Here is a 22,034-nt window from a genome sequence, read left to right on the forward strand (position 1 = left end):
CTGTCAGTTGAACAGGAGACCGCAGCAGAGAGATAAAGAGATATGCAGAAAATTTTTCTAGGGTTACGCAAGAGTGCCAGTGTTAATTTTCTACCTGAATATATTTTTTGGCATCGGGACGGGAATCCGGCAACAGGAGCATGAAAGTTCGTCCCTCCACGCCAAAAGCTGGTAATGATATAAGCTTCCACATTCAAGATAAACATCACGCGTAAATTTTTTCGAGATAAAAAACTCAGTATGGTGCCTCCAGCTTAGTCCCGACAAAAGTACCAGACAATTCGCAAGCCTAAATACCACAATCACGAACACTTCAAATAGACAATAAATTAATCATGATGTTCATTAATCACTTCTTTATAGTGAATGGCAGCTTTTTTAATTTAGATTGAAAATTGCAGAAAACATGGCAGGTACTAGTTTGAGCGGTACTTTGGCTCTTAACTATGGAAGAGTCTGACTTATGGCTGTGGTGGTACTATTTAAGCTACAATACACTATACCCGATTGGGCATTACAACCGCCATATTAGGAATAGTATGCTTAAATCTCTCTCGTGTTGTTTGTAGGCTTCCCCTTTCATCAGCCGAAAATAACAGTGCCAGCAGTATGATACATCCTACTAAAACGTGCAATCATAAACCCAATTGACTGTTTCTCAACTTTCTGACGCAAATATGCCAAGACAATCAAAGCGCTCTAGAGCAAGTCAAGAAAATGTGAGCAAGAGATATCGCGCGGATCCGCTAGTCGATGTTCAGGACTCACGAGGCTTGTAACTGTAATTTACTCCTGCAGAAAGCAAGCGATGCTCACATATACGCTGTCGCTATCAATATTACTTAGACAATAGTAAGGGTTAGGGTCGGTTTGAAAATTATGGGTTAGGGTTGTCGTGTCTAACTTGGATGCACCATACACGAAAGTCGTCAAATTGAGAATAACCTATTTCACAGTCGGAGTTTGAGCTAGCGGCACATTCCTCCAGATAGATCAGCAAACCTGCCCATTGGGCAATATATGTGGCACAGACGCACTTCAGCGACTTCTCGCAGACCCTTGAATGCCATCACACCCTCATAACACTGCCAGTCCGTCTTAGGTTGTACGAAATGCCAGCCCTCCAGGATGAACTATTCGAGAGCCGGATCTATGGACATCAGACTACGGGATGTTGAGCTCTACACAGGCCCTCTACGATATGGACAGACGTCTTCATCAATAGCACTGAAGTCGTAGTCAAGATACATCCCTACGAATTTCAACGCCATGTGGCTGATTGGTCGAATGCGCAAGTGGCGGCCGGCCGATGAAGTGAACAGTTGACATAGAGCTAGACGTTTCCTGAACCTTGATGTAAGCTGCCTTGGGATTATGAGAAGTCTCTTGCGACATTGCTGCATGGCAATAGGAGTTCAAATGTCCCTGACCCTAACCCTCAAATTTCTAATTCCTGAAACGAAGACCGTACAATGGTCTGTCGGCATGGCAATGATACGCATTGTAAGTGCAACTAGAGAGAATCAATTCGCGGTGGCCACTGAAAACGAGCTGACTTACTCCTGCAGGCGCTCTCGATCTCGTCTTCTGATCGTCGGTCTCGCTATGAGTCGTCACGATCACGAACTCTAACTATCGCAGTTGCAGCCGCAGGCTTTTGTACAAGCTGCATTCGAACGAAAAACGAAGAACATCCACGACGCCATCATTATCGGCATTGATGTGATTAATTACACCTTCCAGCTGAGTCTCGACGGATTCTGCCCTAAGCTGCGCGTGAACGCTCTCAGTTCCTTGGTGTCGATGACACCTTATCAAGTTATCATGTTAGCACTGAACCTGCGTCGCACTACCGAGAGGTCTTCACAAGGTTTAAGCCATAGCTGTCTCGGTCTGACAACAAGAATGCCTCCTCATGCTCTACAACTTGCTCCTCGGTCAGTTGGTCTGTTAACCCACGGTCAGCGACAAGTCAGATACCCGGCCGCCTAATGAATAGTCGACATATACTTACCGTAAGGACTAGCAACGAAGTCACAGGACGGAAGTTGAGGTCATAACGTTTATTTAGCGTTTTCCTCCGTGTAGCGTCTCTTGAGCTATCCATCGTGTGAGTTACAATAATAGGGTAATTTAATTCGTGACGCGCGTGAGCGGAAACGGCAATCGGAAGCGGCTCCGGATATTTTTGATTCGTTTAGCTTTAACCTCCGATGCCGTAGCATCAAGGGTGTTGTACCATTTTCCCAGCTTCAAATTTGAAGTGAGTCGTTCGGCCATCGGACGGCTGGCCGAATGATTTTATTCGCCATTGGAGTTAGGGCAGAATATTTCTAGGCTTATTACGACACCACGCTCGTGCTATCGGTGACCCCAACTCCCTCGACCGTTTAAGCTGGGGCGGCTGATTGGTAGCTCTCTAAGCCTGAGGTGATCATAAAATGAATTCCGTGCGTCGCGGAATTTCACTCTTTTCTTGCTAATCTCCGCATAGCGAATTAATTCCGCTTTCATCCAAGCCAGTTTGGTTGGAAACAAGATATGCATAGGTCTGAGTAGGCTTAATCCGCAGTGGCGTGCCAACTTTCTGAGGGTAACGTACCATGTCAAAATCAGTGGAGTGGATCGCCACTCTGCAGCCCACCCAGAGGGTGCTTTAAAAATTTGCAAAATTCATTAATAGTTATTATATATCTAATTTCTTCAAAAATTTCGCAAAGTTCTCTAACATGATATTTGAATTTTCTAAATGGACTCGCTGTAGCGGACGCAACTTATATGGTCGGTGATCCCCGCTACATGTGAGCCGGTACGACAGTGCTAGAATAACCTCTTGTCGGACTATGCAAGTTAAGGGTTAGGGCTAACTATAACCCTAACCCTGCTCGATTTTGACCTTTTTTTCAATTTAATTAAGAATATACGGATTATCCGCCATATCCGCCATCTGTATCCGCCAATCGAAAGTATGGCGGATACGTATCCGCGGCGGATATCCTATCCGCCAAATCCGCCTATCCGCCTATCCGCCTACAGCCCTGAGTCAGTATCCCGATATGGAGGATTTTTCAGATTGATCATAGACTGAGGTGCGTCTGCCACTCTTTCATATGGGAGTGTACCACTACCGGACCCAAGAACCCAGAATTTGTGCCCATGAAGATGAAGTGGGTGGCCCACCTGGGAGGGCAAATGTCAGTTTTCTCAATTCTGTAACTCTGGGGGCTAAACTCTAACATAGAGTGTGCCAATGAGCAGCTTACCCTATCCATTGAATTGTTTGCAATATTCAAGAGTGTGCGAAGGTGTGCGAGACTTTGCGGAGTTATGGCGGACCAGCATTTGAAGGTTAATGGAAACAGACCAGCACCTCTCCAAGCACCCTGGATATTATGCTCTGCAATTGCCTTATCCCTGCCTCTTTTGTACATCTGGACCCACTCATAGTGCTTAATCCGGCCAATACCTACCCTGGTAATGGCAGGCGATATGCCATATCGTATCCGCGGCGATTGATGGCGATAATTTAGGCGATACGATATGCGATATTGAAGTTGAATATCGTATCGTATCGCCGAGATTCCGCTTGATTCTCATCACGGTAAATAAAGGGCGTTGAGATGGAAAGCCTAAGTAAAATACTCAATTAAGTGCACGCCAAAAGTCCCCAGCAAAGATATTTGTGAGTTACAGAGGTTATATTCAATAAATTCTGCTGAACCCTCCTTGCCAACCCCTAACCCTAATTTTAATGGCGTTAAACTAGTCTCTGTACTTATTCCTGCGTATGAATATGGGCGATACGATATGCGATATTGGCAGAAACCCGGCGATATCGTATCGTGTTTAGTATTTAGCCCAAGTAAACCGGCAAAATTTCCTAATCAGGAGTAGCTTCTGTCGAATCAATGTTCTCAGCTATCCGGCACCTTAGGGATCCCCGGATCTCTTCAATCTTCTTGCCACTACATTACCTTTGAATGTTTTCCAGACATAAATTCAGCTATATTGCGGATTCCAGTCCCTAGAACTGGTTGAGAGGCTATTTGAGAGCTGATATCCATTTGCTAATGTCTATATTATCTCTATAGCGTACTTCATAAGCGAGTGTGCCACCCAAGCGAGTGTACCACGCAATAATAAAAACGACGTAAAGTACACCCTAAACCTAATTTTTATAATGGCGTGGCACACTCGCTTATGAAGTACGTTACTGAATAGATATCATTCATCAACGTCAAGATCCTCATTGTATCCGCCTTCATCGAATATCTCCTGATCCCTAGCAAATCCCGCGCCGTATTAAATAATCTCTCAGGGTCAGCAGGTCGTTTATGGCGAGTAACCATTCGTTCATCCTCATTCAAAGCCGTAATTGCAGCATATGTAAGTCCTGTAAGATTATCAGCCATTATATATCAATGATACCAGGCTTTTCGGAGGTAGGACATTGGGGAATATTGGTTTAGGGATGATTCCAGTAAGGATACGGGTTTAGCAACTATTCTCAACAATATGAAAAATTACTAGAGTAGGTTAGTATCAGGGTGTCCATGTGGAATTAATAAGGTTTCAGATTATCGGCGCCGATTTTTACCGATATAGTATCGGTAGCCGTTCGTTTGCCTATACTATCCCCGATAATTATCGGCAGCATTTTGCTTTGCCGATACTATCCCCGATATCACCAAATCGTGACTATATAATATCGTGAACAGCCCTATACCTGCTGTGCCTTAGCAGGGCCTCCTGCAAATATTGGATACCTAAAGCTTAGTAGGTACTACGTACCCAATGGGAGTGTGTTGGTGCGCCGAGACTCAATGCAAATCCGCGGAAAAGAGCTTTATTTCCGCTTTCCGGGGATAGAGCTTTATCTCCGTTTCCCCGTGATGCGGGGGAGCTTTGATTACTTATATGATTCCACTGGATCGTTTTGAACCGACACCCTTCTGCTCCCAACCGAACAGGTTGTTGGCCCCTCGAGAAATCCGAGCACCTCTTTGTTTTGTTCTGCGACAACAACCCTTCAACCTAACCGCACATCATGGCCGAACCAGCTCCACCCACTGAGCTGGGCCGTCTGCGCATCCTCTCGCCCACGGCTGGCGTGCGCGTCTCCCCTCTGCAACTTGGTGCCATGTCGATTGGCGATGCCTGGGCGGGCGCCATGGGTTCGATGGACAAGGACTCAGCATTCAAGCTCCTGGACGCCTTCTATGAGGCCGGTGGCAACTTCATCGATACAGCCAGTGCGTACCAGAACGAGCAGTCTGAGCTGTGGATCGGCGAGTGGATTCAAGCCCGCAAGAACCGCGACTCGCTGGTCCTGGCTACCAAGTTCAGCATGGATTATCGCAGCCATGCCCTGGGCAAGGGGCCACAGTCGGCCAATTTCGCTGGGAATTCCCGCCACAGCATACATGTCGGTATCCGCGACTCGCTGAAGAAGCTGCAGACGGATTATGTTGGTGAGTTTCGAGTGACTTTTATCTCCATGTCGGGACGTTCCTGTAGGAGCTGTTGCTTACTTTCATCCCCCATCAGATGTATACTATGTTCACTACTGGGACTTCACCACGTCGATCAAGGAACTCATGGATGCTCTACATATTCTCGTCGAGCAGGGCAAGGTGCTGTATCTCGGAGCATCTGACACGCCCGCCTGGATTGTTGCTGCAGCCAATACCTACGCTATCGACCACGGAAAGACGCCTTTCAGCATCTACCAGGGACGCTGGAATCTATTGGTCCGAGACTTCGAGCGCGACATCATCCCTATGGCCCGCCAATTTGGCATGGCGCTTGCACCGTGAGTATCCAAACTCCACGTTGACAAGATACTCAAAGCTAATCCAAGCCCCAAAAATAGATGGGATGTTCTCGGCGGAGGCAAGTTCCAGACCGAAGCCGAGCTCGAGAGACGCAAGAATGCTGGGGAGAGCCTGCGCAAATCCGGCGGACGACCTCCCCACCAGACCGAGGACGAGATCAAGATGAGCGAGGCTCTGACGAAGGTGGCCTCAGAACACGGCATCGAGTCCGTAACTGCCATTGCGCTGGCATATGTAATGTCCAAAGCGGCCAACGTATTTCCTATCGTTGGCGGGCGCAAAGTCGAGCACCTGAAGGACAATATCAAGGCGCTGAGTATCAAGCTTACCGATGAGCAAATTGAGTACCTCGAGAACGTCAAGCCTTTCAGTCCTGGCTTCCCGCACAACTTCATCCCCGCAGATCCGAATATCACTGGACAGTCTTTCCTGATTGCGAGGACGAACGCAATCAAGTTTCCGAATGCCCGCAAGCCTACGTCTTTGTGAAAGACCACGATCAGTGGCGATCGGGGACTCACCGACGGTGATATACGATAAGGGCTCCAGGACTTTACATCAACTCCTTGTGGGGATGATCGAACTTATGGGGAGGATTAAAGGAATATCTAAGATCTCAGGGCCGTTGCTACGAGCATAGAATTGCAGACTCTTGCATAGAAACCCGGATTTGGTGACCCCCGCTTTTCTTCAGCCTTATGGGGTTAAGCGATGCGGGGCATAACCAGGTTTCATTAATTCATCATCTAAGCCAAAAATTGATAATAGATTCTTCGCAAATAGTAAAGAAGGACTTAGGTTATGGTCACAGGATTTGCGTTTAAACTCCCTCCGCTACTTGCGGCTGTAGCGGCTTGGCTATCGCGTAATGTGTATGCGCCTCATGAGCCGCACACGTATTCCGCATGACGCGGCACCAGGCGTATCCTGCATGACTTGACTTAGGCCCTGACAGTCTAAGTTTTCACCTGAGCCATCAACAACAAAGCCGATTTTTGGGCCATTGTCTGATTTCCAATACTCTATTGAGAGTCGGGCAGGAGAAAGTTGGGAAAGAATAATCTAGACGGTAGAGTATTTCCGGCAGGCCAGACACTGTTGACTTGAACCAACGCTCTTGAACCATGGCGTGACACTTTTGGTCCTTGTGCGGCTCATTGGGTGATAACTAGTCAGACTGGTCCATGTTCATGAACTGCAGCTGCAGTCAAACCTCGCTATAACGATACTCCACCCCCGATATAGCGATAAAATCAGGTGCCGTAATTCTAAAACTTTGGTGAAAAATCAGTTCGTTATAACGATTGCCTTCCTAAACGAGTTTAGCGTCCCGCAGACTGATACGAGGTAGCTGTAAACATAACATCCTACTAACGGGGTTCTACCGTATACTTTTAGGGCTGAAGCAAATCTTGTTTACTCCTGGACACGCAAACTGGCTACTCTCTTGCTTTAGAACACATAATGATGAATATCCGCGAATGGCAGCGATCGCCAGAGATTATTTAGCTAAGATTGGGATTTACTAGGCTTACGGAGGAACTCGTTGATCCCGGACACTATTATTGTAATTGGGGCAGAAGGATTGTTGGCGTTATCTTCTATTTGACTATAGATACATACAGCCATTTTATACCTTATCCAATAATCATCTAACCCTTGACAAAATTCGGCCTCCACCTGCCGTAATCCCGAAACAACTGCCGTAATCTGAAACAAACTGCCGTAATCTGAATGCCGTAATGTGAAACAACTGCGATCTGGACTACAACCTTATTCCACAACTATGAGGCGCCTGGTGTTGCTGCGAGATGTATATAAATCTGAGGATGTTAGTACCATTTAGGATTTACGAATAATACGAATAGTTACGAATAATGCATATTTTATTCGTACGAATATTATATAGGGCTGGACACGATACGATATCGCCGAGTTTTGCCCATATCGCATATCGTATCGCCGGACTTTTCTGGCCGGCGATATTATCGCCCATTTTATCGCCAACTTAGTGATATCGTATCGCCTATATCGTCCAAATACGATACGATACGATACGATATCGCCAACTTGGCGATACAGGGAGAGGGTAATGTGGTGACCAATGAAACACTAGAAATGGTCGTACACTCCTTTGGATATCACCAATTGACACGACTCTATTGAAGTAGGACATCCAGTTTTAATCGAACTTGGCTATCAAAAATATCCGTATCTCTATAATATCAGATCCCAATGTCTAACAGATCCCTCCGCAGTCCAGGCACAAGTCACGAGCCTTTTAATCTTCCTCCCCGTTTCCGTCGCGAAGTCGACTATTACCTCCTCAATGATGGTAGTGATGAGGAAGCTGTGCCTGAGGATCGACTTAAAATACCTCGATTAGATTCAGAATCAACGATTGATGGATCTGTCGATAATGTCGCACGCACAGATGTCTTACCTGAAGAATCTGCTTCTCAGGTACTAGAAGACACGTCAGTTGCCGGTAGTACGTCCGACACATCAAAACGATCCCGAGCCAGACCTGTTGCTGAGTGGCTCTGGGCATACTTCACTATCACAGAACTACCCAATAAGCACGCATTGGCAACGATTCCGTTTGTTTTCTTCTTTGTCGGTTATTTGTTTGTCTTTCTATACGTACATATGGGGACCGTTCCGTTCTTCTGTTCTTCTTTTATTTTCGTTTAATGACGGGTCATTTTTTTCAAGTAATCCACTGCAAAGTGCCAAACTGTGTTAAAAAATTAGAGCCAAAGTCTTACTTGGCCTAACCTCGTACAGGAAGAGAGTCACGTGCGCTTTGAGGCGATACGATACGATATTCACCCATTATATCGTATATCGTATCGCCTTACGCGATATTATAGGCGATATTATCGCCCAAAATATCGCCAGGAATTTTCCTCTGGCGATATCGTATCGCCGATACGATATGGCGATATCGTGTCCAGCCCTAATATTATATAAGCAGCCGACAGCAATTTATTCGTATTCGACTTACGAATATTCGTAACGTTGTTATTCGTGTGCACCCCTAAGACAGATGATACAGCTGTGTGTATCAAATACATCCACCAGTCTCGTGCACCAACCATCGCATCCAACTCACGAATGGACTCCGCGAAACTGTTCGTAGATAATATCAACATATTCCAACAGCCTATGGCTATGCTCATGAGGCCGGCATTCTAGATCAGACAGTATTGCCATTATTTAAAGGGTTTAGCATACATTCAAAATCAAGTCTCCTTATTCGCTCCACCTCTTGGCATAGTCAGTACAAAGTCACTTATCCACCAGGGCGTCGAATAATTCTGTGCAAGCCTTCATCATAGAAAATTAGACACGTTCAACCTCAGCAGCATGCGATTCGTTAGCAACGACGTTCTCGGCATCCCTTGCCGACTGTGCTAACGTACTACTTGGAACGGAGGATGGAGAGTCACGAGCTCTTGAAACCTTCTCATACAGCTCATCGACTTGCTCGAGAGACAAGCCCTTGATCTCATACACAAACAGATACACAAACACGGTCGCAAATAAACAGAATGTACCCCAAATGAAAAATACCTTGGGACCCATGTCTGCTTTACCTGGCCAAGAATTGACCATATAAGGAGTCGCGAACCCAATGCCAAAGTTCCACAACCAATTCGACATCGTGCAAAGTGTTGGATCGAGTTCGAATTGAGAATGACTCCCCGGTGACTACCCAAGCAACCGGACCCCAGGTGGCACGAATAACGAGATGTACATGCCCACAAACGCAATCAAGACCTTGTTAGCAACAACCGTCAACCGAGCCAACACTGACGCCGACAATGCCAACGATGTACTCGGCAACACATGCCAATTGCTCCAACCAGTAAAAGGTTACGACGACCGAACCTCTCGACCAAATACATGCCAGGGGCAGTCGTGACGACGAGGATGACATCGATAAGCCAATGACGAACGGATCGTTGATGCCGGACTTCTGGAAGAAGTCAGTGCCATAGTAGAAGATGAAATTGATACGGCACAATTGCTGGAGTGCCGCCTGAACAGTAGTGGCCACGAGTAGTCGGTATAACTGGCGACCCTCATTTGCGAAAGAGTGAATGAAGCTTGTGCTGCCAAAGGAAAGTTCGTACTCATAGTTCGCGCGGATATCCAACAATTGGTCAATCACATACTCGTGATCGGCAGGCAGTGCACTGAGACGACCAAGAGACTTGCGTGCTTCGTCAAGCTTGCCCTTCGTAACAAAATAATTTGGAGACTCGGGAAGCACGACCATCCCACACGCAAGTACCAATCCGCAAGCAAACTGAACAGCGCTTGGGATTCGGTAGGCACCAGTGTCGTTACGATGCTGAGTGGCGTTGTTAACAACGCTAGCCAGTAGTAGACCAACTGTAATGGCAAGTTGATACCCAGACACGATAGCACCGCGAATCCATTTAGGGGCAGCCTCCGACTGATAGAGAGGTACCACCGCAGATATGAATCCAAGACCCAGACCAGCAAAAAAGCGCCCTGGACAAAACGTTAACTAACCTAATAACTAGAAAAAAGCATGTTAGTGCATACCAACAGCAAACAATGCAATCGCCGAAGCGATACATTGTAGGACCACACCCAGTAAGAAGACAGCACATTCGATAATCAAATTGCTGAGGAATGGACATTAACGCACCATTATGTTAGATGTAGGAACCGAATTGAGAAACTCACATGCGTGGACCAAAATTTCTCCGACGAACGAGATCGAGAAGGATCCAATTGTAGTCTCAGCGGAGAGAATCGAGACGATGCCCGATTTGTATCCCCGCAAAATCCGTCTCGCTGGCGATAGCTTCCAACTGGGTAACCAATCTTGTACTGGGCTTTCGCTGCTACGCTCCATTAGTTGGCGAATGTTCTTTATCCTCGGGTCCTTTAACATCGTGGCGTTCATCCATGCCTTGTTTGCCGCACCCAAGACGAAGCAGCGCACGCTAGAGGAAATGGATGAGATATTCGAACACGGTAGGCCGCTGTGGAAGTCGTTCCAGAACAAGGGGGATACGAATATGCTCGATAGGCTGGCAAACGATATTGACGATTCTCGCACTGCCACTTCACTCCCTCGACGTCATAGTCTCACTGGGCAATTCAACCACGCTCCTAGTCTCCACCCCCGTCTTCGAATTCTCCCCTTCGTACCACATGTTCTCGCATCCCACCTCCAGTGGCCTCTCCATGGGCATGCTCTGCTATTGCAATGGCTCGCTAGCCCGTGAAAAGGTTCGTGATGACATGAACGCGGCTTATGGGCAAACTACGCCCTGACGACGAAGATCCTTGTGCAAACTTCAACGCTGCAGCAACGGCTACCCCGCCCCCGAGCGAAACGAAGGATGGCAAGAAGAAGTTGGGGGTATACTTCCCACTCCCGGAGATTGTCCCCGCTGCGCCGAAGGGTACGTGGCGGTTTCTGTCGCAGAATAACAAGCTCACACTCGTGGTGCTGGGGAAGGAAGGCGGCGGACATTTTCCATGAAATGTCTGCACAGAACAGCACAAAGAGCATGGTTCGAAAAGTTAATGGCATTCTCTCCACTTTTTACCTTCGACAGAGCGGATGTGACGTCGTGGTCAAGCTATATAGCAGGTCCACTTCATGTATCATTGTCTGCATGAGGGAGGCGCATGAAGTGAAAAAGTACAAGGATCGTGTTACGAGTTCGTTCTCACCTTCCGCCTTTCACGTTGCTGCCCTGATATATGGATGAAACAGGTAGATATTGTATCCCAATTCTAAGTCAAGATTGGGTCGTGTGCCCGTTCTAAGCTCAAGGTATCTCAGGGTATCAATTCAGTAACAGAGAGCAAAACAACAAACACTGATCGGTTCATAGGGAGATCCGGCGTATCTGGGTCCTTCTTGCTGAATGACAAGTTCCACAACTTTAATTCTCCACATATGGAGGGTTAGCCATCCTGCACGATAGAGCCACCGTTAGGGGCACCGATTGTTAAGGTCAATGCAGTGGGGCTGACGAGAGCAGCACGGACAAACTGTCGTTATATGCTATGGACAACGAGGTTCTCTTCTACCAGCAGTTTGATGATCCGTTCGTTCCCAGCTTGAGGCCATTTGACAAATGTACGAATGATATCGGGCCGCCATTTGGGTCAGGCTAGGGATAATACTAACTGTCAGTTCCTGAATATTTTCCATCGGTCAAGGTGGACATGCTTACTTGAGGTCCCCCGGATGAAAGGTCCGCGGAACCAGTACCCCTTCCGAAGCTGCAAGGACCTGGCAGTCTAAGGGCGTGGAAATGATGCAAGCGGACTTCAACGACGTTAACAACCTCGTAGCTGCGTTCCAAGGGGCCAACGTGATCTTCGGCTCGACTGACTTCTGGACCATATTTGAGGACGAAACGAGTCACACAAGAAAAGACCGGACCAAGATATCACACAGTATTGCTTTGAGGTGGAGCTGCAACAGGCCAGGAATTTGGCAGGCAGTGCGGCCCAGATACCAACGATGGAGCGCTATATATTCAGCTCTATGGCAAATGCGACTAAATGGAGCCACGGCAAGTTTCGGAGACTGTACCATATGGATTCTAAGGCACTAGCCGTTGATTATGCCTCGAAGCTTCCGGGACTGCAGGGAAGATTCTCAAATCCAGGCTGTAATCTATTACAACCTTCCGTGGGAGTGGGGTTTGCCGACCACACCGAAGATAGTAAGTGCTCCCCTGACATGGCGTTGGCACGAAGTCATAATGACAAGGATAGCAAAACGATGGGACGTACAGCATGAGAATAATAGGCTCTGCTGACGTTTGACGTTCCAATCCCACTATTAGATGTACGCCGCGACTTCGGTCGCTGCATTCATGACTAACGCCTGGCATGAATTTTTTCGCAGTTAGCGAGAGTTTAAGCTGGAATCAGTACCTAGATATTTGGTGTCAGAGCCAGGGGGTTCCACGCGGAAAATGCGATCAAGCCTCATTAGAAAAGTTCGAACAGCTCCCCCCCCCGGCGGGTTAGGAAGGGAATTTGGAGAGAACGTATTGTTTGCTCAGGAGTTTGGGTATGAGGGTTGCGACTGTCCGGCCAATAGAGGTAAGGCCTTGCAGAGCTTCCCCTTCCATCAGACAATCTCAGACCTAACCATCCATTCCGCAGCTTGGAGTCAGCGTGACATCCTTCCAGGAATATTGTAATCAGACGAATTTTTCCAAGATCTTACGAGTGTGCGCCTCCAGCGGCCCTAGTGAGGGCTAATTGACTTTTGAAGACAATATTATTGTTGTTGGTTTGTTTGTCACTAGAAAGATAGCAGAAGAGTGATGGTCAAGCTACAAAATAGGGCGCCAGAATAGTATTACACTGTAGTGACCAGAAGTAGTAGTATATGTTATACGCGATTTTTTCATTAGTTACCCGTAACAGGTATGGTGTTCTATCATAGTCACTAAGGGTAATCACATTATAGTTCGTTTCTAGCTTTATTGCTTTATTATAGCAACAACTTTTTCTTGTGGGCAGATGTGGCCAAGCGCTAAGTTTCAATGTATTCGAAAACGATAACGGCGCAGCATCTCCAGCCATCTCTGATCAGATCAGAAGTCAATGATTTTAGTTTAAGTGCCCTGTGCAGATCTGCGATACAGCACATCACCACTACCAGAAGACAATACAATACAATACGGTTTAATATAAATACCATGATATAAAGTATAGATTCCTAGAATTTGTACCTACTACTTAATACTACAGTAATACGGTCGTAATACCATACGCACTAGACAGCTGGACAGATCTATAAATGAGGCTTCGAAATTAGATTTCAAATCTGGGAATAGCTTCAAGCCACCGGAGGAGCAATTTTTGTATCACCTTGCGGGCATTCGAACTTGAGTTTTCCTCGAGAAAACACTCTGATAAGGTTGGAAAGATTCTCAGCTGATTATGTCAACATTGGAAGCCGATTTGCATGTGAGAGGCAGAATATGGCGATGCTGGCCTCCTCGTTTTAATTTACGCTCCTGACTAGACGCCAGCCGGAGGCTGCGGGAAATGGGGCTAAGCTACTGCGCATAGCGAGATCTCCGAGAACATCATGACGTAATGACATATGACCGAAGCCCAAATGGATATGCTGAGCAGCACCAATGCAGTCACTACGCGTAAATCGGAGTGGACCTTGCGGCGAGAAAGCGCCTTCCGCGTCATGGTTGGGTATATAAATAAAGATCATATTCTCTTAAACGCCTGTATTTTCATATTTCATACTCTTCTACTTGAAACCGTAGAACTTGTGGTTCCGTGACAATATGCAGCAGAGCACTTGGCAGCCTCCGGCTGGCTGGCAGTCCCGACCCGTCTGTGTGCTTGGAGGAGGTGTGCTAGGTCGCCGTATCGCCGCATGTTTTGTTGCTGCCGGTTACCAGGTCCGAATTCGAGATCCCTCAGCTAAGTCGCGCAACGACGCCGTCCAGTATATCAAAGACAACATTTCCGCCTTCACCACTTTAAGCGGAAGAGAACCTGGCTCCTACTATGCCCTCGAAGACTTTCCTGAGGCTGTCAAGGACTGCTGGCTTGTGTTTGAAGTGGTGCCAGAAATTCTCAGAATAAAAGAGGACACCTTTTCTCAGCTTGAGAGTCACGCACCGAATGATTGCATATTTGCCAGCAACAGTAGTTCTTATAAAAGTGGCGATCTGCTGGGTAAGGTTCGAGACGAGACAAAGACGCGGGTTCTCAACACGCACTACATGATGCCACCGGAGGTGTGTGTCGTGATAGTTCTCTTCAATCAAACACTAATTAATCACGTGCTAGGCAATTATCGTTGAGCTGATGACAAGCGGACATACCGCACCTGATTTTTTCCGTTCCTCGTTGAGCGTCATAAGGAAGCTGGTTTGCACCCAGTCGTAGCCCTGAAAGAGTCAACAGGGTTTATATTTAACCGGATATGGGCTGCAATCAAACGAGAAGTTCTTTCCGTGCTTGCGGAAGGCGTTGCAAGTCCAGAGACCATAGACTCGGTATGGATAGAGCAATACGTTGGCAGAAAGGTCGGCCCTTGGTCAGTTTTCCCTCTTTCATTTCAGTTTCTCCCCACGTACTTACAGAAAGTGCCTAGCGAAATGATGGATTCTGTCGGTTTAGACACAGTCGAACACATTGAGGAACATTACATCAAAGAGCGGCAACTGCCCGACTATCATCTCAACTGGCTCAGGGACAACTATATTTCAATAGGAAAGCTGGGATTGAAAAGTGCTGAAAAGGGGGGCCTCTACCCGCCACCTGTGCCAGGCACCCAAACGAAACTTTTACTGCTTAACATAGGTTTAGCGGAGCCATTGGTGAACAGAAACATGGATCAGATCATGCATTCCGGTCAGGTCCTTGCCTATACAGTAGAGAACAAGGGTTCACGCCCTGTCGAGCTTGTTGGCAAACTACCTAACCCGGACGGTATTGATATCGCAAAGTCCACCAAACGAATGTACTGGACGAACATGGGCAACCCAAAATCGAATGATGGATCCTTACAATCTGCAAACCTTGACGGTACTGATGTACAGTATGTCCTTCAATCTGGAAGCGTACACACCCCCAAGCAAATGGTGATCGACCAAGACCATAACAAGATCTACCTGTGTGACAGAGAAGGCATGCGCGTGATGAGATGCAACTTGGATGGTAGTGACCACGAGACAATCTACCAATCTGGAAATTGGGAAACAGAGCCCGAGAAGAAAGCAAATGGGATCTACTGGCCAGTGGGGATCACGCTGTCGAAGCGTCTGAACAAATTCTTCTGGACACAGAAGGGACAGTCGAAGGCCAATGAAGGACGTATATTCTCTGCTAGTCTTGAGATGCCACCCGGTGCTTCACCCGTCACCAGGCAAGACGTTGATATCATCATTGACGGGCTACCGGAATGCATCGATCTTGAATTTGACGACGAAGAAGGCGTACTTTACTGGACGGATCGAGGCGAGATACCCTTTGGCAATACGCTCAACAAGAAGCACATCATTGGTGCTCCACCATCGGAAGAGATGAGGCTCGGCCGACAAATTATTGCGCAGGGTCTTGGAGAAGGTATAGGTCTCCGCCTGGACAAGGCGAACAAGTGCCTCTACGTTGCCGACATGAGTGGTCATCTATGGAAGTGTAGTACGGACTATGGATTGAAAGAAAAACTTCTGGAAAGGACAACCCACGCTTATACCGGTGTTTGCTTTTACAAGTTCTGAATTAGTGAATCTTGGAAGGTCCGCTTAATATCAACGAAGATAAATCTTGTAATGTATTCTCCTGCCATGAATTTCTCCTATCCGTGCCCGAATACTTCTCTAGCGATAATGTTGTAAATGTTTTGTCCTTGTTTTGGCATTTTTGAGCTACGGGTGCTGCATTACGGCTATCGGGAGCAAGAAGAAGGGGTTGATAATTCTCGCTCAACCCTAAACCCGTCACCCATACTATAGGCGGAGAGCTGAATCTACGATTCCTCGACACATACCAACTCCTCAGGAGCCTTTTCGGCAGTGTATGTACTCTCTGCTATCCCTTTGGCCCGAACGATTGGACTCCCACCTTCCATCCACCTAGGTTTCGATATGATTTGATCATAATAAAGGATCCGACTAAATCTACTTCACCATTCTTCTTTTGTTGATTATACGAGCTGCGCTCGTGTACCTGCCCCACACTACATTTTCTTAGTATTTGCAAGTCACTTTGCTGCAGTTACGTAATATATATTCTGAAACATAAAGTGATAACTATTATAACCTTCTTAATTCCAATTATCTAGCTCTAGGGCTGTTGCGAATGCGAATATTCGCAGATGTCCGCTATATTCGTTATTCGTATTCGCAATTCAAAACAGTGCGAATATTATTCGCACTGTGCTGAACTAGAATGCGCTGCAAAAGCAGAACGAATTCGTCGAGTATTTGTTGGTCTAGTTCCGCCACCTAATACACCTCGTGGTCGACCTCTACCTGAACCGCCAAAGGATTCAAAATCGGTAATGGATGTGATGTCTCAACAGCATATCAATCAGAGCGATGAAGATACTAATGTCGATGGATATCTTCTAGTTGAACTGAGCCAAGAGTAGTATTCTTAGCCAGATTTTGTGGTAGCACGGTAGACCGAATGATCGTTCAATAGTACATTTGCGTTCCGAGGAGGAAGGACCTCTAGTTGAAAGCTTTGATTTCTCTTGAAGGATCTTTTGTAATGCATAACCATGAATCTGATTTAAAACAGCACCAAAAAGTGAGATATTAGTACTCTGTTTCGGTCGAAATTGCTGCTACGCGGTAACCGTCATAATGCTTTCATGTTGAGCATTCCAGAAATGCTTTAATTTGTCCTGAACATTTTTCAAATCACCATGCTCACGTTGTAAGTACAGCTTTGAGCGTGGAAAGCTTCAATTGAACTAGTTACAGTTACTCCAGAGTGCAAGTATTGATTAATCCAATAAGCAACTGGTGTTCTTTCTAGCGTAACCAGGCGTTTTCACGATAGGCCATTGCTTTTGCAGGATATTTCACTCGCATTTCTTGCAAAGAACGATTGTATGCTCTTCAGTAGTAGCTAGCCAACAGAGTATTCCAAGAACACAAATACTCCTGAAATCGAGGGTGTCGTACAATCTTAAGCAGGAAACAATTGTTTAGTCTTAGCCAAAACATTCATATTAAGGTGGAAAACGGAGTATTATCTATATTTAGAATCAAAGATCCCGAGACTGCTGTGTTGGAGGGCAAGCCTAGAAACAGAAAATCTGGTCGCTCATCCTGCTAACACCCCCTGGAGCTTCAAATCCAAGTTCAACGAGGTTGTTCTTCATAGCATTGACCATTCCAGGGGGTCCGCACAGTAGAATCTTCGCGTCGGGACTCACTTGCGGCATCTTGGCTTTGAGTAGGTCTTTGGTCACATGTCCTTTGCCACCGGTCCATTCTGGCCCAGGTTGGTCCAGAGTGTAGTAGATTTTGAATTTATGAGGCTTTACTCGCGCGTAATGATCGAGCTTGCCGCGAAGCATAATGTCAGACTCCGAACGATTGCCATATATCACGCTGATTTTCGTGTTGTCCTTAGGGTCTTCGCATATAGCTCGTATGAGTTGATACAGAGGAGTAATGCCAGTACCACCACCAATCATGCCAATCTCTTTGCACATGCTTCGGCGATATTTCATTGCACCTTTAGGACCCCTGATATCGGCGGTTTCGCCGATTTTAAGATTCTTGAGGTAGTTTCCCATTAAACCCTTGGAATAAACTCGAATGAGCAATTCTAATCTGCCGAGGTCGCGGTTGTTGGAAACAGGGGTGTAACTTCTGACCACGGTGTGATCATCTATCATGGCTTTCATGGCCACGTGCTGACCGATCGGCAGTCCAAGGACTGAGTATTTTGTCGGCAAATCAAAGACAAACCGGTATATTCCATCTGAGAGCTCATCCTTGCGTTGAAGCGTGAATTTCCGGTATACGGATGGATTAAGCACGCCGGCTGGCTTAAAGGTGGCACCAGCAGGGCTTGCACTCTGCAAGTGGGGAGCGTATGAGCTGAAAGATCTTGTCTTGCTTGCATTCGATAGGTATCGTAAGCCAGCCAGGCCAACAATGCCTAGCGCAGCGCTGGCGGTAAAGAAGCCTTGTGTAAATCCTGCGTGAGCTTCTTGCGACCCCGTTGCATGAAATCCAGAAATGGTCAGTGATGGCAGTAGATGACATGAGTTGATGAAATATGTGAGCCCAGCAGTGCCGACCGCAAATGCAGCGAGCTCAGTCTGAAGGCTGAGGAGACGCTTCGTTTGTGGAGCTGACTGCTCGAGCTCATGTCGGCGCACAATAACATGCGTGAGCTGTGGCGAGCTTGTTGTTCTCGCTCCTCCCCTTTCCGGGCTTGCCCCTTCGACAACTCCTACCAGGTAACTGTGCATTATTTCTGCAGCGTCTTCAGAGTGACCGAACGTCCTCATACGCACTGGTGGCATCTGTACCAGCGACTTCAAGTAGAATATCGAGGCCGCCGGGATGATCCTTCCCGTAGTCGCTGACATCGTACACCGTTCATATCAGTGGGAGCATTACCAAGCGGACAGACTGTGGCACACCTTTCCCGTGAATGATTATCCAGTTATCATCCTTCGTCTTGTGTTTCGCGATCTCTTGCATTGCAATTGCCTTGACTTCCACTTCGTTCTTCCACTTTGCTTTGAGCTCTTTTCGATCAGAAGACGTCGTCATGGCAGATCTTTCAAATCCTGATAATGCTTGCCAAATCACTGGACAGAAAGCAATCTCTTTGCTCAAGGTAGCAGAGGGAATCAAGAGGTAGTTTGATAGTGTGTCGTTTGGATTGGGGCCTAGGAGTGGGAAATTATGACTACAACTCTGTCACCAAGGGATGGACCGTAGTCGGCTTGCGTTAATTGTTGGGTCATCTCGGAGGTGAAGCTCATGCTTAACGTATTGTTGGCCGATTGTGCGGCTCTCGGGTTTCTCGCCTCTTGCAGGAGACGAGCGTCCCACAAGTGGAGTCCCACAAATGGAGTCTTCCTTGGCATGCAAGGCGCGAAGATGCCGACCTGCAGGATATGAATGATTGGCGATCTTCATTCAATCCTGGATCACTGGAACGTAGCGGATAGTGCGGATATGAGTCCCAACTCCGTCTTGGTGACACTATACCGAAGCGCTGGACAGCTAGAGATCTGAACGCGTATGCCGATTGAGCGCGATGACACTCAGCGTCGTAACTGAGTAATCAATGCCTCGGTAGTGGCTATGAGTCTATACTTGCAAAACGATCGGAAGTTAAGTTCCGAGTGCACCTGATGACGTCTTGCTTGAGCCACAGAAAAAGATTCCTAATTCTGAATGAGTTAAACACGCTGCTCATTTCGTACTCAGCTCCGTAACTTTCACTGATTGAACTGCCCGAGATTTCAAAATGAATACAACTACATTCGCCTTCGATGTGGCCGAGGGCAACGGCCCCAAATTCGACATTGATCTCTCGACAGTACAGGACATCAGCATTCTGCAGCGTGGCATTGGGCAGAATTACGGAGTGGTTCAACCGGAAGGTGAGAATGCCTTATCGATCCTTAACAAGGCGACCATCACTCATTCGAGGCAGGCCTGTCATTTCACTCTGGCAATACCCCTTTATTGGCGTTGTCGGAGATTCAAGCTTCGGTGGGCATCATTACCATTAAGGTAGATGGACACGCTCTTCGTGATGTTCCTGGCCCGCCAGGACTACCACTTATCGGAAACTATTTGGAGGGTTAGCACGACCAATAGCACATGGTTTCAGCGTACGTCAACTGACCAGTACAGTATTCCCTGATCATTTAGGAAACAACCAACGGCTTTTCGATAGATTGGGCCCTCTTTTCCAGACGAACAGCTTAGGGAAAATTGTTTGTCAGACGAACGATCCGGAACTGGCCCAAATTTGCTTCGCCGAGTCACAGTTCTTTTCAAAAGAGATAGTGCCTGACCACCCTCTCTATCCTATAAAAAACCAGAAGGCCGGTGTTTTTCTTGGAGATACCTCGAATCCAGCCTGGAAGGTAGTTCACAAATTTCTACCTCCAGCATTAGGGCCAAAGGCTGTACATCACTACGCTTCACAAATGAACAGCTGCTGCGAAGAGGCCTTCTCTGTTTTCGACGAGCTTGAGAAACGAAACAAAGCCTGGAATGCATATCAGTATATGTTGAAACTCAGCTCCGGGACTGTTGGCAAGATCATGCTTGGTAAAGACCTCCAACACTTCACAAGTGTAGATGCACCACTGAGCAGAATCGTTCTTGCCATCGCTGAAGTCCTGGCTATAAATTAGAAAATTTCAAGCCGGGGCGAATGGTACTCATATCTACCATTTGGCGACCCTAAACGCTTGAAGAACTTACAGCAATTCATGGCTGATCAAATTCAAGAAGCCATTAATGAAGCCAATTCAAGTGGAACGGAAGATCTTGAGTTACAGGATGCAGCTCTGAAAGCGGCGAATGTTGTTGGTACGTGGCTATTCGCCCTGAACCCGGCAGATCGAGGAACGGTTACTGACTACTGCAGATTACCTAGTTCGAGCGACAGACGGTAAAGGAGAACATCTACCCAAAGAGAATCTTGTCTCTGCTACGATCGTTGCAACAGGCGCTGGGTTTACCACCACATCCTCCTTGCTCTCTTGGTGCCTCTATGGCCTGGTGACATATCCTGGAACTCAAGCACGTATCTTGCAAGAACTCATTGACAACGACATCACCGATGAGACCAATATCACGGCTGAACAGGTCGATGAACTTCCTGAGCTTGGTAAATTTATCAAGGAAATTCAGCGCCGACATAACCCATCATACCAACCAGGTCGTACAGCGCAGCAAGACATGATCCTACCCGGTGGGTATTGTCTAAAAAAGGGCACCGTTGTCATTCCTGCATTGCACCACATTCACAATAATCCGGCAATCTGGGAGAATCCCAGCAGGTTCGACCCTGACAGGTGGGACACGGAGCAGGTAAAGCAAAGGCATAAAGCCTCCTATATCCCGTAAGCTACTGAAGAGCCCCTGACCAAATATTGCAGACTACTAACGCACCGCTCTTAGCTTCGCAAAGGGTCAGCGCATGTGTATTGGGTTCAACTTTGCACTTCTTGAGGTCAAGATCTTCATGTGCAAGCTCGTCTATCGCTATCACTGGGAGAAAGAGGGTGATTCGGAGTCAGACTATGACCCGTACTTCCAGCTCATCCGACCTGTAAACTTGTATGTGAGGACACAGACGCGCGAACGATGGCCAAGCAAGAGCAACGAATAGTCGTTGTCAAGGTGTGGTTCGACTTGACCAGAAGAACGGCTTTTTGACGGCTTTGGATCATATGTAATTCAAAGGGGGGAGCACAGGTGTAACACTGCGGCGACGACTTTCAATGAACTTAAGTGGATGTAACGCACGTATTCTGAGCGCCATCAATATCGGCATCTCAACAGCAGTTAGATCCAATTGGTCATCCTTAATATACACTCTACATGATCAGTTCCAATGTTAAAAATCGCTCTTGAGACTCAATTGTTCAGTAACGTAAGATACGACACTAGAACTACATTTCAAATTCCCATCAATGAT

At 46.9% G+C, this 22,034-nt stretch overlaps 9 protein-coding genes across 9 annotated transcripts; 6 read left to right on the forward strand and 3 right to left on the reverse strand.

Moving 5' to 3' along the window:
• Positions 1 to 4,059: 4,059 nt before the first annotated feature.
• Positions 4,060 to 4,723, reverse strand: POJ06DRAFT_262724 (uncharacterized protein). The gene is made up of 4 exons (XM_056188791.1): positions 4,702 to 4,723; positions 4,672 to 4,676; positions 4,214 to 4,586; positions 4,060 to 4,090 (listed from the first exon to the last, which is right to left on the reverse strand). Exons 3-4 carry the CDS (start codon positions 4,410 to 4,412, stop codon positions 4,086 to 4,088), a joined length of 204 nt encoding a protein of 67 aa, XP_056040636.1. The 5' UTR covers positions 4,413 to 4,586; positions 4,672 to 4,676; positions 4,702 to 4,723; the 3' UTR covers positions 4,060 to 4,085.
• Positions 4,724 to 4,813: 90 nt separating this feature from the next.
• POJ06DRAFT_262725 (NADP-dependent oxidoreductase domain-containing protein) lies at positions 4,814 to 6,613 on the forward strand. The gene is made up of 3 exons (XM_056188792.1): positions 4,814 to 5,471; positions 5,548 to 5,812; positions 5,873 to 6,613. Exons 1-3 carry the CDS (start codon positions 5,048 to 5,050, stop codon positions 6,321 to 6,323), a joined length of 1,140 nt encoding a protein of 379 aa, XP_056040637.1. The 5' UTR covers positions 4,814 to 5,047; the 3' UTR covers positions 6,324 to 6,613.
• Positions 6,614 to 7,954: 1,341 nt separating this feature from the next.
• POJ06DRAFT_262730 (uncharacterized protein) lies at positions 7,955 to 8,785 on the forward strand. Its single transcript, XM_056188793.1, has 3 exons — positions 7,955 to 8,454; positions 8,550 to 8,690; positions 8,733 to 8,785. Exons 1-2 carry the CDS (start codon positions 8,070 to 8,072, stop codon positions 8,609 to 8,611), a joined length of 447 nt encoding a protein of 148 aa, XP_056040638.1. The 5' UTR covers positions 7,955 to 8,069; the 3' UTR covers positions 8,612 to 8,690; positions 8,733 to 8,785.
• Positions 8,786 to 9,162: 377 nt separating this feature from the next.
• POJ06DRAFT_297573 (uncharacterized protein) lies at positions 9,163 to 10,867 on the reverse strand. The gene is made up of 4 exons (XM_056190609.1): positions 10,586 to 10,867; positions 10,413 to 10,495; positions 9,640 to 10,358; positions 9,163 to 9,548 (listed from the first exon to the last, which is right to left on the reverse strand). Exons 1-4 carry the CDS (start codon positions 10,777 to 10,779, stop codon positions 9,180 to 9,182), a joined length of 1,365 nt encoding a protein of 454 aa, XP_056040639.1. The 5' UTR covers positions 10,780 to 10,867; the 3' UTR covers positions 9,163 to 9,179.
• Positions 10,868 to 10,962: 95 nt separating this feature from the next.
• Positions 10,963 to 11,364, forward strand: POJ06DRAFT_286631 (uncharacterized protein; the record flags this gene model as incomplete). The annotated part of the gene is made up of 1 exon (XM_056190231.1): positions 10,963 to 11,364. Exon 1 carries the CDS (start codon positions 11,134 to 11,136, stop codon positions 11,362 to 11,364), a length of 231 nt encoding a protein of 76 aa, XP_056040640.1. The 5' UTR covers positions 10,963 to 11,133.
• A 533-nt stretch (positions 11,365 to 11,897) lies between these two features.
• POJ06DRAFT_283783 (uncharacterized protein) lies at positions 11,898 to 13,112 on the forward strand (the record flags this gene model as incomplete). The annotated part of the gene is made up of 8 exons (XM_056190129.1): positions 11,898 to 11,998; positions 12,103 to 12,257; positions 12,284 to 12,456; positions 12,509 to 12,565; positions 12,652 to 12,706; positions 12,751 to 12,844; positions 12,880 to 12,950; positions 13,021 to 13,112. The coding sequence occupies 8 exons, from the start codon at positions 11,898 to 11,900 to the stop codon at positions 13,110 to 13,112; spliced, it is 798 nt and encodes a 265-aa protein (XP_056040641.1).
• A 1,052-nt stretch (positions 13,113 to 14,164) lies between these two features.
• On the forward strand, positions 14,165 to 16,111 carry POJ06DRAFT_297574 (uncharacterized protein; the record flags this gene model as incomplete). The annotated part of the gene is made up of 4 exons (XM_056190610.1): positions 14,165 to 14,623; positions 14,676 to 14,727; positions 14,754 to 14,925; positions 14,983 to 16,111. The coding sequence occupies 4 exons, from the start codon at positions 14,165 to 14,167 to the stop codon at positions 16,109 to 16,111; spliced, it is 1,812 nt and encodes a 603-aa protein (XP_056040642.1).
• A 1,532-nt stretch (positions 16,112 to 17,643) lies between these two features.
• POJ06DRAFT_278691 (uncharacterized protein) lies at positions 17,644 to 19,316 on the reverse strand (the record flags this gene model as incomplete). Its single annotated transcript, XM_056189753.1, has 2 exons — positions 19,003 to 19,316; positions 17,644 to 18,941 (listed from the first exon to the last, which is right to left on the reverse strand). The coding sequence occupies exons 1-2, from the start codon at positions 19,133 to 19,135 to the stop codon at positions 17,644 to 17,646; spliced, it is 1,431 nt and encodes a 476-aa protein (XP_056040643.1). The 5' UTR covers positions 19,136 to 19,316.
• A 525-nt stretch (positions 19,317 to 19,841) lies between these two features.
• Positions 19,842 to 21,737, forward strand: POJ06DRAFT_278692 (cytochrome P450; the record flags this gene model as incomplete). The annotated part of the gene is made up of 6 exons (XM_056189754.1): positions 19,842 to 19,977; positions 20,031 to 20,180; positions 20,234 to 20,682; positions 20,743 to 20,920; positions 20,979 to 21,456; positions 21,515 to 21,737. 6 exons carry the CDS (start codon positions 19,842 to 19,844, stop codon positions 21,723 to 21,725), a joined length of 1,602 nt encoding a protein of 533 aa, XP_056040644.1. The 3' UTR covers positions 21,726 to 21,737.
• Between the last annotated feature and the right edge of the window lie 297 nt (positions 21,738 to 22,034).

The sequence above is a fragment of the Lipomyces tetrasporus genome, assembly GCF_029532465.1.
Source record: "Lipomyces tetrasporus strain NRRL Y-64009 chromosome Unknown POJ06scaffold_12, whole genome shotgun sequence".
Lineage (NCBI taxonomy): Eukaryota > Fungi > Ascomycota > Lipomycetes > Lipomycetales > Lipomycetaceae > Lipomyces > Lipomyces tetrasporus.